Source organism: Cyprinodon tularosa, unplaced genomic scaffold (assembly GCF_016077235.1).
Source record: "Cyprinodon tularosa strain WSP-4 unplaced genomic scaffold, ASM1607723v1 ctg11, whole genome shotgun sequence".
NCBI lineage: Eukaryota > Metazoa > Chordata > Actinopteri > Cyprinodontiformes > Cyprinodontidae > Cyprinodon > Cyprinodon tularosa.
In genome coordinates this window covers 2,836,417-2,848,324 of record NW_024037893.1, presented here as the reverse complement: position 1 = coordinate 2,848,324, position 11,908 = coordinate 2,836,417, and the positions used below count along the sequence as shown (strand labels likewise).

Below are 11,908 nucleotides of genomic sequence, written 5' to 3'. Positions count from 1 at the left end.
CATAAATATATTTATTTTTGAAGCATGCCTAAAACTCCAAAACAGGCAACAAAAAGACTCTGATGTTACACAATGGGAAAAAATAGAACTTATATTCTGTCAGCTGTCAGTTTAGGAGATATAAGAATTGGTCCTTAGATAACGTACAGAAGGCAAAAAAAAAAAAAAAAGCAAATTCACCAAAACAGCTGAATGTATAGCTTATGTTCATTTAAAGCACTTCAAGTCTGAACAGTAAGACCCTTTAACTAAAATGCACTGCTGCGTGTTAAAAGACACCAGAAGAGCAGAGTGAGTAGTATTACAGCTACATTAGTTGTATATACTCCAACAATTTGCTTGACTGTAGCCGAACCACATTCAGTGCACAAGCAGACCGGGCTTTATATTTTCTTTATGTAAACATTAACTACTTTGTTTTACTTGCGTTGGCATAGCATTACATGTGATGTGCCGTGATGAGCGACATGCAAGGACGTTCATCGTTTCTTAGCAACAAGCACAGTGAGCAGAACTCCGCCGAGCAGAGCCGCACCAACTAGCAGCCATTTGTTCAATGTCTCGTGAGATCTCCGCCCCTCTGCAGCGGCGTCTTGGCCGTACAGCTTAGCAAAGCAGTCCTATAAAAAAAAACACAAAGTAGAGAGAGTGTCAGACTTGGCTTGAGCATACGGTGCTGTTTTTGGTCACAATTAAATGTTTTGGATTATTACGTGTTTTCTTTTTTCCAAGGATTTCTTACATTTATACAGAAAGCAGTTTTCAAATTACAATTGTATTTTAAGTGGAAAAACAAAACTTGGGATTTTTTTCAACTATAAATAATCACTCCATCTACTAAATCATAAATTAGCTACGATTAAGCAAAATTTTTTGGAAATTTAACTGCAAATACAGGAGCCAGATCTTAGTCAAATTAATCGATTAGTCTCAAAAAGATTCCTAAAATTCTTCAGAGCCCGAATGCCTCGCTGCGATTGATTCTATATCACTGCAAGGGTTTTAAGAAAAATAAATACCATTAATTTATTCAGGGGGGAACAGTGGAAGCTTTGAGCATGTGTGACTCATGTTAGTTGGGGAAACAGAAGAGAGTCGGGGGTGAATCCCAAACTATTCCCCTAAGCACTAACCCTAACTATCGAGTGTCACTCCCAATGAAGGCTCATTCGCAGCTGTGGAAGGCGCCTTGATTGAAGGTGGGGGGGTATGAACAAGAATGGGATGGCATCAGCCCTCCAAAGTAAAAGGAAATCAGTTGTTGCTATGGCAACAGTGATGCACCATGTGCATGGCTGTAGCTCTGTGTTGCAGGTTAACACAACATAAAAAAAAATTGCCCCTATCTTAAAACAAATGTATACGGTCAAAACTATTTCAAATCGGACCTTCCATTTCAGAAATGATAAAAAAAAAAATCGATATCGGTTATCGGCTACATGAGTTTTAAAATATCGGCATATCGGATATCGGCCAAAATCCCAATATCGTGAATCCCTAACTAAAATACAAGAATATTTAAACGCATATTTAACTCTAGTGCCACAGTACAATCATAAAGGGTTAGGAGACTTTTTAAGTGTAAAATATTACACTTATGTGCTTAGAAAAAAACTGGGATTTTTTCTTTTTTAAATGGTATCAAAGCACAAGCGAGGGACAAAATAAATTGGTGGTCTAGTTTAAGCCTGGACTGAATCTGATTGAGATACAGTTGAATGGCTGTAAATAATCGCCCTATTAGACTGAATCAAAATGAATTGAATAAGAGTTATCACCAAACACATGAATACAGTTTGTACCCCATAAGTTAGGACAACCTAGGTCAGGGTTTACAGAAACCCTGAAGGTTTAGGGCACAGTTATTTTCTGTTTGGATAAGTTAGTAAATAAAAGCCTAGTTGGTTATGGTTATGGTTGCTTTATGTAATAACTCTGGTTATCTTTAGCCTAACTTCACAACCTTTTCAATAATTTTACATGTTTAAATGAGACTAAAAAAATGAGGGAGCAACTCTTTATCAGTTCTTTTCCAAATCCGATCCCCAGCAGACTTACCCATCCTCCCTGGCTGTGGATCCAAGGGTCAAGCTGCTCATCTAGGTAAATGGTCATCCAGTCTGAAATGCGGGACACCAACTCACTCATATTCTTTTGCACGCAGTGCACACACAGAACCCCACCAAAGGCAAACAGCCCCACCACACGGCCCCAGTTGATCCCATCCTTGAACAACTCGTCCAACACGGCCTTAAAGCTGTGGTAGGCCGTGTCAGGGGTGATGTCTAGCTGCATGGAAAGGTCACTGAAACTTTGAGAGAAGAGAAGTTCAAACTCATTTGCTGAGTCCTTCAGAGCGGATTTTACAGCCTCTATGCTTCCATGGGGGGCCCGAGACTTCCCGGGGGGGCTGGGCCTGCTGTTGAAAAGTGGGCCATTGCTGGAAGCCGAGGCGTCCTTGTCTCCCTCGGTCCGGCCACCAGTGACCTCCGACCTCAGCAGAGAGTTTGGGCAGTTTGTCTGAGACAGTTTGTAGCTTATATAGAACTCTACCAGTTCTCTGTTACTGTATGACATTATTTACACACTAAACCTCCAAAACACTGTCGACCCTAATCAGACGCCATGAGGTTTTCATATCTTCCAGTCTGCCAGAACTCACATTGGAGCTTCTGTGACGTATGCTGCAGCAAGCAACATCAACCTGGAGGAGCAGAGGACAAGGATAAGAGAGATATGTTTATCTAGGACAAATAAGAATGCAAAGCCTTTCTAAATGAAATCACTAAGTTTTAATCATTTTGTCTTCATATAGCCTGAAAAAATGTTTTTATTGATACTTTCCAATGGAAAGATTGAAATTTCAACATGTTTTTGTATTGAACAGGTCATTTAAAGTGCAGATCTAAACAGATCTGTCTTGGTAGAAACAAAATGAAATCCGTACATCATAGTTACAACATCACAGCTATCCATTTGGCACTTTATGAAATTACAATTTTTGGATTATAACACAGAGTAATAAAAAAAAAGTGCAAAAGTTCAGTAGTACTTTTTCTATGTACTGTAACACCTCTATGCTGCTCGATGTGAGAATACTTTAAATTCCAACAATCCTTCTCGTCTACATTGTTATTAGTTGGATCATTATCCATGTTCATTGGTGTTTATTTTAGCATTTAATTCAGTAGACATGTGCAGAGCTACATAAAGTGACGGGATCTCCATTTATAGCGATCACAGCTCATAATCGGTGTGTTCACCGCTAATAACACGTCATCATTACTAAATATTAACATAGCTAAGTAGTGCTCTCGGTGGAAACAAGCCAGCTTTGACAGCTTCAACAAGTCACGTAGTTTGAACATAACTGGTTTAGCCTTACATGCTAACAAGCTGCTAATCTACATCCTAGAAACGCTTCCAAAAAAAGAAGAAAAAAATGGTGTAAAGTCAATACGAGGAGATTTTAAAGCTTAGCGTGTCTAGAAGTTATACTTACGAATCCCAAAAAGGTAAGGATCCCAACTAAGAACGGAGATTTAGGGATAAAAGTGGATAGAAGTGCAAACTGAACGTAAACATTTTTGACAGGGGCCCGTTCAGTGACGCTGATGCGCTGTTGGCCAATTGACGTTAAAAGCCCCTCCCCCTTCTGCTTCTACACCAATCCAGTATCGAGACACCCCGGAAGTGCTGTGATCCGTCTCGTAATTTTTCACATCACTCGCACTTTCTCAATCACATGGAAGCACGTTTCCGCCACTTATAAAAAAATGAAATAAATTATCTCATTATTTTGAAAAGGTATCTCATTGAGATACTATCTCATTATATTGCAATAGTAACTTATGAGATACTATCTCAATATGATAGTAACTAACTATGAGATACTATCTCATAGTATCTCATGAGTTAGTAATTCAAAATAATGAGATACTATCTCAATATAATGAAAAATATCCCATGAGTTACTATCTCATAATGAGATACTATCACTATTTTTGGGAAAGTATCTCATGAGATAGTAACTCAATATATATATTTTTCAATTATTTTTAACAGTGGTGGAAACGGGCTTCCATACAATCATATACTTCCCACATTACTGCTTAAAGCAGTTCTAGCGCTCATACTTTCTGAATAAAATTTAAGTGTAGAAAATAGCAGTTACTATTGATTTAATTGCAGAGGAACCTTTATTTCTCCCCACCATAAATATATATTCATGAAAGGAGCTACTTGATGTGAATTCCTTATAAAATTTATTTTATAGCTAAAATATTTTTGTCTAATCTAAATTGTAAACCATTAGAAGAGAAAAAAAGGCAAACAAACCTCAAATATGTTTGACTACATCTATCAAAATTGATGTTGTGAAAATGCAGACTATAATCCCACCAAAGCTTTTTAATAACTTTTTATTCAAACAAGTACATAAACTTTAAATGCATCTTTAATCGTCTAAATCTGGAATAACATGAACAGGATACACTGAAACTAAGACTAAGACAAAAGTAAAATAAAACCATATAAACCTGAAAAATATTTGTATATGCCGTGACAACTAAGGGCAAATTGAAAAGGTCTATAAAACAGAACCGCAATGTTGGTAAAATGACAGTTTGTATATTGAACTGTTTAATATATATATATTTATATGTGAATTGACAATTATACAATGGAGGTTAGGGTAAAGGTTTTTCTTTTCTGCAGCAAATGAGTAAAATGTTGAAAACAGATTGTTATGACTCTTAGGAAGCCCTCCAGGTTGTAACCATTTATGGAGCAGTATAATCGGTTTGCAGCCAAGACCCAAAAGCAAATTAACATGGAGTCATTCCATGCTTTTCTTCAGGTCTTCCATAAAGCTCTCCATGGCAGGCTAATTTTGTCATGTTGTTTTTCCTTCTGTTTCGCTCTGTGGGGAATGTGATTCCATGTACTCTTCTTGTACATCAGCTTTTTCATCCTCCAGTATGACCTCTTCTTGGTTGGCTTCAACGTTTTCATCCTCTGACAAAACCTCTTGGTTTTGTTCAGTGTTTGCATCCTCTGACAAGACCTTCTCTTCTTGGTTTGGTTCAACGTTTTCATCCTCTACTGTTACCTTCTCTTCTTGGTTTGGTTCAACGTTTTCATCCTCTACTGTTACCTTCTCTTCTTGGTTTGGTTCAACGTTTGCATCCTCTGACAAAACCTCTTCTTGGTTTTGTTCAACATTTTCATCCTCTAGTATGACTTTCTCTTCTTGGTTTGCTTCAACATTTGCATCCTCTGACAAAACCTTTTCTTGGTTTGGTTCAACGTTTTCATCCTCTAGTATGACTTTCTCTTCTTGGTTTGGTTCATTGTTTGCATCCTCTAGTGTGACTTTCTCTTCTTGGTTGTGTTCAACGTTTGCATCCTCTGACAAGATGACCTCTTCTTGGTTTGGTTCATTGTTTGCATCCTCTAGTGTGACTTTCTCTTCTTGGTTGTGTTCAACGTTTGCATCCTCTGACAAGATGACCTCTTCTTGGTTTGGTTCAAAGTTTTCATCCTCAAGGGTAACCCTCTGTTCTTGGTTTGGTTCTGCTTCATCATCTGACAGGATGGTCTCTTCTTGGATCAGGTCAGCTTCTTTTCCATTTGGACTTTTGCTTTCTTCTCCAATTGGATCAGCCATTCCCACACGTTCATCCCCTTCTGTCAGCTTCTCTCGGCACTGAAATTCTACATGGTCTCCATGGTTTGCTGTAACCGTTTTGTTCTCCTCTTTGTTTGTGTCATCTATCTGAACAGGATTCTCCATTTCTTCTTCATTGTCTGAATCTATTGAAATGATCTCTATGTGCAAACCACTGTGATCCACTATAGGGTTTGGCGGCTGAGGAGACCACTTTGGTTTTGGGTATGGAGCATATGACTTTAAGCCCAAAGATCTAACAGCCGAGGTGCCAACCAACCTCCCTTTATCAAAAATCAAGTAATGCTTCAGCTTGCTTACTGCGTCCATGTCAAGGCCAACTTGAACCGAAACCCTCTTGGTTTCACAACTCGTCACACACAGCATTTGTTTCATTGTAAAGTGACTAGCGACTTCAGATTTCCACAGCCACAGACTGGCGGCCAGCTTCTCCACTTCTTGGGAAGTTGGGTATGGCCGTCTGTTAAAATATGCAGTCAGGAACTCTTTCCTGGCTTCATGAGTCTTGTGCTCCCAGCCAGAAGGATCCAGAACCAGGCTGTCAAATGTAGTAGCGCTTCCACGAAAAGGACCTGTTCTTTTGCTCATTTTGATTCTCTTGGGATTTGATGGAGACTGTGTTGGCAACTGCCTCTTGAGGATACCAGCACCTGCTGAGTTGAGAGTCAGGGAAGATTTGAAGCCTTGATTTGACTGATTCCTACCAACTGCTCTGCATTGCACAAGGTGCAGTGTGATTGTGGACGCTACCATGTTACTAGTGTACACCCCTAAACAATGAATGCACTTGTATGTCATTTTGTTTTCAACAGGATGGATGGTTTGGATCACTTGATGTCGCTGTCTAAGGTGCATGGCCAAGGCCTCTGAGACAGGACCTTTAAGGATGGAGAAACACAGCGGACAAACGGTCTTCCCAACTTCGCTTGTCTGGAATAATGAAGGGAAACTTCTTGGTTCGCCTTGTTTTTCCATAATTCTAACCGGTGGTACTTTTCCGGGCAGATGAACAGATTGCAGTGCAGGTGCAGATTGATCCTGACCATTGGGCGAATCCTTCATGTTGAAAGGGAGGACAGCCAGCTGAATGTTAGTGGGTTTGCTTTGTTTGATGGTAAGATCAAACGTTAAAGGAGCTGCACCAGTGGGTCCAAAAAACTCATCTGGGTGGGTCTTAGCTGTGTGCTCCATGATCTTTTCCACACTGTGGAAAGCAGAGTGGCACTGGGGGCAGGTTAAGCCGTGGATCAGCATGTGGTTCAGTAATGTGCTGCTGGGCAGATAACGGTTGCAAAGCAAACACTTGCTGGTGAAGTTGTGGATTTTCATAATGTATTTGGCTAATGCCCAAACTTTCTTTGCCTTGTGAGCACACTCAAAATGAGCACTGTACAGGTTTTCTGGAAAGAGCTCATTGCAAACAGTGCATATCTTCCACTTCTGTGTTTGGGCTGTGTTTACACCAGTTTGATTATTTTCAGCTACAGAACCATTGGTACCGACAGTGACACGCTTTGGATTGGCAGGGATGCTGCGCTGACTCTTAAAAGTAGGCTTCAGGTAGCCAATTACAGGCTGCACTGATGGCTCAGGTCTGGGAGCTTTAGCTCTGTTGATGATCAGAGCAGCTTTCTCATTCATGGTTGGCTGAGGCTTTGACATAACGTTAGCATGTCCGATCATGTTTGTAACCTGCGATCCAATGCGTTCATGGAACTCTACAACATGCTGCACTAAACCCTCATAGCTCCGAGTAGAATATGAACACTGTTTGCAGAAAATGCTATTGCCGTTGACAGAGCAAGCACCGTTTTTCAGTGATGGTGAAACCTTGCCATAATAAGGCAAAACAACATGCTGAAAATGTTCTCTATAAATATGCCTTCTGACCACATTGTAGAGTGCGTCTCGATATTTGCATTTCTTGCAGAAATACATTGGTTTTTCGAGTCTGTTCCCCTGTACGGTACTGTTTCCCAAAACAGAAGCACGTGGATTCCCATGACTCGGCTGGAATGGATTTGAAATGTGGAATATTTTTACATGCGTCTCCAGAGTCCTCCTGTTTGCACTGAACGAACAGTACGGACAGTTGAGAAGAAGCTGGCTGTCCAGGATTTTCCGGTGCACACTGCGGAAGTGGTTTTTGTAGCCAGAGTAGTATTTGGAAGAAAATCGGCACTCTGTGCAGCAAAACTGCTTCGATCGGTACCCCTAAAAGGACATCCAGGGAAAGAAACAGTGGTCTTAGAATATTAGATGTATTCATGAGTACAAGTGGAAAGAGGATGTACCTGTGATTTAGAGTTGGTGGGATCCCATGTGCAGATGTCATAGCTTAGACTATCCTTTACAGTTTGTTCATCTGGGCAGAACTCTTTAAATTCCTGTGGAATCAATGACAAAGATTAAGCTGCGTTCAAACTGAGTGCATAAAACGGTCTAATTTACATGCAAAGTCTATGCAGGACCATGTCAAGAGGTCCAGCTGCACCTTAAAGCATTGGGCGGCTCATCTGAGCGTTTTGGCGTCCGGGCATCCGAGCGTTCAATGCTGGAGTTACAAAAATTGAACTTTTGCACTAGACGCTAGAGTGTCAACCAAGAAAAGGGCTTTTTGGGGGGAGATAAGACACTACATGCGATTATATTTTCTGCAGAGCTGTCTGCATATGTAAAATAAATATTAACGGGTAAAACGCCAAAGGTTTAAAAAAATAAAATAAAATAAATCTCGAAGAATAGATTGTTATGTAGGCTACAAGAAAAAGAGAGCAAGCTCTGACCATTATTGCTGCACTAAAACATTTTCTATGAATTATGGCAAAACAGTTTATAAATACCGAAATTAACAAAAAAATGTTAAAACAAGCAGATGAAAAATATTTGATTATATATCCCGGTACTTGCAGATTTTACCAAAAACCTTTAAAACTCTTTATATTCACTTCCCACCACTATGAACGGCAGCGGGAAATCCCCCACAAGCAGCCATGGGTGGTATGCTGTAGGCCTGTTGCTCCCAACAGTCACTGCATAATTTAGTGGGATCATAAACATGATGAACTAACTGTACAGAGGGTTGTTTGGAGGTGGATTTTTTTGCTTAAAAAAGTGTCAAAACTATTTTTCCAACTAATAAATAAAGTCAAGCTGATCTCTAGCTTGTAGCTACAGAACAGAGGAGATAAATGCAGCATTAGACTTACATTTTCAATTTTTACCTTGTTCTTTATCCATACATTTATTGAACTGTTAGGGTAATTTCAGTTGGTTTACAAATCAAGGACAGATACGACATTAAATTCACCAGGTATTAAAACCTTTGACAGCGCTAAGTGCCAAGACATGATGGAAATTAGGATTTAATATTAATATCCCCCTCTGTCTGGAATATCAGGGCTTTTTATTTGCGCACAAAGTTCACTTACTGGTATATATGAAAAACATTACTTTGAACCTACTGTCAACAACATTTCAGTCTTTCTCTTTCAATACGACAACTGTAGCCAGTAATTATGATAAATCTGTGTCCTGAATTTTGAGGCACCAACTGTGGCCAAAGCTTAGTTGTCCCTGTTCCTATGTACCTCTGTTAAGTGTAACTTTTTGGATCTATATTGTATAAAACAGGTATATGACTTAGACAACTTTAATTGTTTGTTACAGCTTTTCATACAGTAGATGAACATTTCCATTTCTTAAAGTGCAGCAGTGATCGAATGCAGTTTGGGAGAAAAAACATGGTGCAAAAAAAAAAAAAAAAAAACTCATTGATATAGAAGTTAACATTAACATATATGATGCAAACATGGAGTATTTTTGGTATTTGAGGGGTATTTAAATATTATTGAGCATTTTGTTACAATTTTAAGTGAGATTTTTTTTTTATTGCTTTAATTTTGCATATCCATCTCAGTAATGTTCTAGTGAGTAAACAGCGCATAGTGCTGTTAATTTTTCCGAATGCTTCAAATGGCACATGCTGGTGCATGGTTAAATCCCTCATACAGGATATCATCACTCACTCAAACATACACCTCTGTAGTAAGTTATCCAGCCCTCCATCACCTATGCAGCACTGGCTTCAGCATCACCTTGAAGAAAGCAGCTCTGACTGATAAGGCTTTGACTCAATAGACTCAGTGTTGAGAAGGGGGATGAAAAGTCCTCTGACTCAATGGCTGCTACACATGAACTTTGTGGCGACTGTGTGTAAGCCAATTATCAAAATGTTATCAAACAGACCTCTAGAGTTTGTAAGAAAAATACATAAAACAACCAATGGTATGAGTAGCTGGAGGAAAGCACATTCAATAACCGAACTTTCTATCTTTTAGCACACCAATAAATGAAAAAAAATCATAAAACAACTTAATCACTCACCTCTGCCACCTCCTTGCAAAGCTCAAGCCCTATATCTTCAAGGTTTTTCTTAACTTGTTTTCTGGCTTTCCTGATTCTTGTAAGATTATTCACAGGGAGCTGGTACATGGCTGCTGGCAGAAAATAAAAATAAAATTAAAACTTTAGATATTGTTTGAAGCAGATTTTGTTTTTTTGAAAAATCACAGCCACTAAATCGCATAGAAAAAAACTTTTTAAATCAATTTCAAAGATCACTGAACGACACTGTCTTTGCACCGGATCGCGCGGTCATTTTATAAAGTATCAGAACACCATACGCAACATCAATGCGTTTTCAGCTTGAGTCGCTGTAAATACACCTACCTCAGCCTCAATGCATTTTCTCATTAAGTGGACCTTTATATCATGAAATCGGCTACATTAGCTTTGTTACGTTAGCACCTAAGGCCGCTCTTGCTGCATGATGCGAGTTCTAGTCTGGTCGGTTAGCCGGAGTGTTATGTTTATCACAATATTAACAAATAATGCGTTTTACTTACCTGAGGATGTGTCTCTGGTTTAAGTCTAAACTGGTTTACTCATCTACACCAATTGGTGAAAACTAAGTACACTATAGGAGAGTGTATGGACAAAATGACTGGTGATGTTCTCCGTTTTCTGACGCCGGGGGATGCTAATGATTTAGCTTCTCCTCTGCTAACTAGCTAAATGCTAGCTGAATAGTTAACAGTCACGTGTGCTGCGCATTATCAAACACTTTAGAAAACCGAATAAACGTGGTAAAGCACACATTTAAGAAATATAGCACATTGCACTAATGACTTGTAGGTCCCAACTTTCCCTGCGTAGTTTCTTTAACTCCTTGCAGTGCTGTTAGCCTGTTAGCTGCGTTGTGTATTTTAGGAGCTTGATACCAAATCCAAAATGGCTTCTTCTTCCTCTTCTTCTTTTGTGATGTGTAATGGCGGTTGGCACACAATTTAAAAGAGCATTACCGCCACTTACTGGTATGAATTGTGGAACAAAATGATAGTATACTAACTAATTAATGTATCTACTTTATATCAATAATACAATAACCAAATATCCTCTATCTAATATAATTAATATTTGTTATTACCAATATCTTAACATTTTCTGTTCCAAGTGTTTTTATCTTCCCTTCATCTTCAACCTTGTAACAATGTTTTCCCAACTAAATTCTCCCCAAAACTTTTCAGCCCCTCTGGCAATGATTCTGATTTTCTCTGTTTTATGCTTGTCTTGGTCTGTGCAGGTAATGACATACATTCGGAATAAAATTAGTTTCTCTGGTGTCGAAATGAAATTATCTTCTCTTTTTACTTAATTTTGCTTTTGTACCTGATTCTGTGCTTGTTTAATTTCTCTAGTCCTTTGTCTTTGAACTCTCTTCACCGCTTCTGTGTAGCTCATATTTTTTGTTGTTTTAACATGTTTTATTTCCCCTGACTGTTTTCTCTCCTTACATCCTCCATAGTTGACTCTATGCTGGCCTCGACGGTTGCAGCACTTTTCTTCAGCTTCTTCCCTGCACTCCCAGATTTTGTGTTCTTCTCTGTATTTTGAACATCTTTGCTTTCCCCTACAAACTGCTGCCATGTTTCTGTAGCGCTGACACCTGTAGCACCTGGGTGGAGGTGGAATGAGCGGCCTAATTGGGAAACTCATGAAACCTATTCAAACTTTCTGGTGGAACTGACTCTGAGAACTATATCAGCAGTGACATGTGTGCAATCCTTTGTATGTTTTTATACAGTCTGTATATCTTGTTAACATAGCCTCCAATAAAGCTACTATGTAATTTATCTAAATTCTAGTTAATTGGAATTC

The 11,908-nt window shown here is 39.1% G+C and overlaps 2 protein-coding genes across 7 annotated transcripts; both read right to left on the bottom strand.

The window, feature by feature from the left end:
* Positions 1 to 393: 393 nt before the first annotated feature.
* LOC119790347 (bcl-2-like protein 1) lies at positions 394 to 3,652 on the bottom strand. The gene is made up of 3 exons (XM_038295873.1): positions 3,503 to 3,652; positions 2,059 to 2,704; positions 394 to 620 (listed from the first exon to the last, which is right to left on the bottom strand). The coding sequence occupies exons 2-3, from the start codon at positions 2,575 to 2,577 to the stop codon at positions 480 to 482; spliced, it is 660 nt and encodes a 219-aa protein (XP_038151801.1). The 5' UTR covers positions 2,578 to 2,704; positions 3,503 to 3,652; the 3' UTR covers positions 394 to 479.
* Positions 3,653 to 4,407: 755 nt separating this feature from the next.
* Positions 4,408 to 11,000, bottom strand: adnpa (activity-dependent neuroprotector homeobox a). Of its 6 annotated transcripts, none has more exons than XM_038295846.1 (5): positions 10,597 to 11,000; positions 10,076 to 10,188; positions 7,984 to 8,076; positions 5,144 to 7,903; positions 4,408 to 5,098 (listed from the first exon to the last, which is right to left on the bottom strand). In XM_038295846.1, the coding sequence occupies exons 2-5, from the start codon at positions 10,181 to 10,183 to the stop codon at positions 4,895 to 4,897; spliced, it is 3,165 nt and encodes a 1,054-aa protein (XP_038151774.1). In that variant the 5' UTR covers positions 10,184 to 10,188; positions 10,597 to 11,000; the 3' UTR covers positions 4,408 to 4,894. The 6 variants fall into 6 exon arrangements, with proteins under 6 accessions (XP_038151774.1, XP_038151788.1, XP_038151766.1 ...); XM_038295860.1 differs by having other exon boundaries at positions 4,408 to 5,136; positions 5,269 to 7,903; XM_038295838.1 differs by having other exon boundaries at positions 4,408 to 5,065; positions 5,111 to 7,903; positions 10,597 to 10,999.
* Between the last annotated feature and the right edge of the window lie 908 nt (positions 11,001 to 11,908).

Coding starts and splice junctions, on each gene's coding strand:
- LOC119790347 (XM_038295873.1), bottom strand. CDS start 2,577: ATGTCATACAGTAACAGAGAACTGGTAGAGTTCTATATAAGCTACAAA. Junction 621..2,058: donor TCCACAGCCAGGGAGGATGG/GTAAGTCTGCTG, acceptor TTTTTTTTATAG/GACTGCTTTGCTAAGCTGTA.
- adnpa (XM_038295824.1), bottom strand. CDS start 10,183: ATGTACCAGCTCCCTGTGAATAATCTTACAAGAATCAGGAAAGCCAGA. Junction 8,077..10,075: donor TTTGCAAGGAGGTGGCAGAG/GTGAGTGATTAA, acceptor TTGATTCCACAG/GAATTTAAAGAGTTCTGCCC. Junction 7,904..7,983: donor CCACCAACTCTAAATCACAG/GTACATCCTCTT, acceptor ATGTCCTTTTAG/GGGTACCGATCGAAGCAGTT.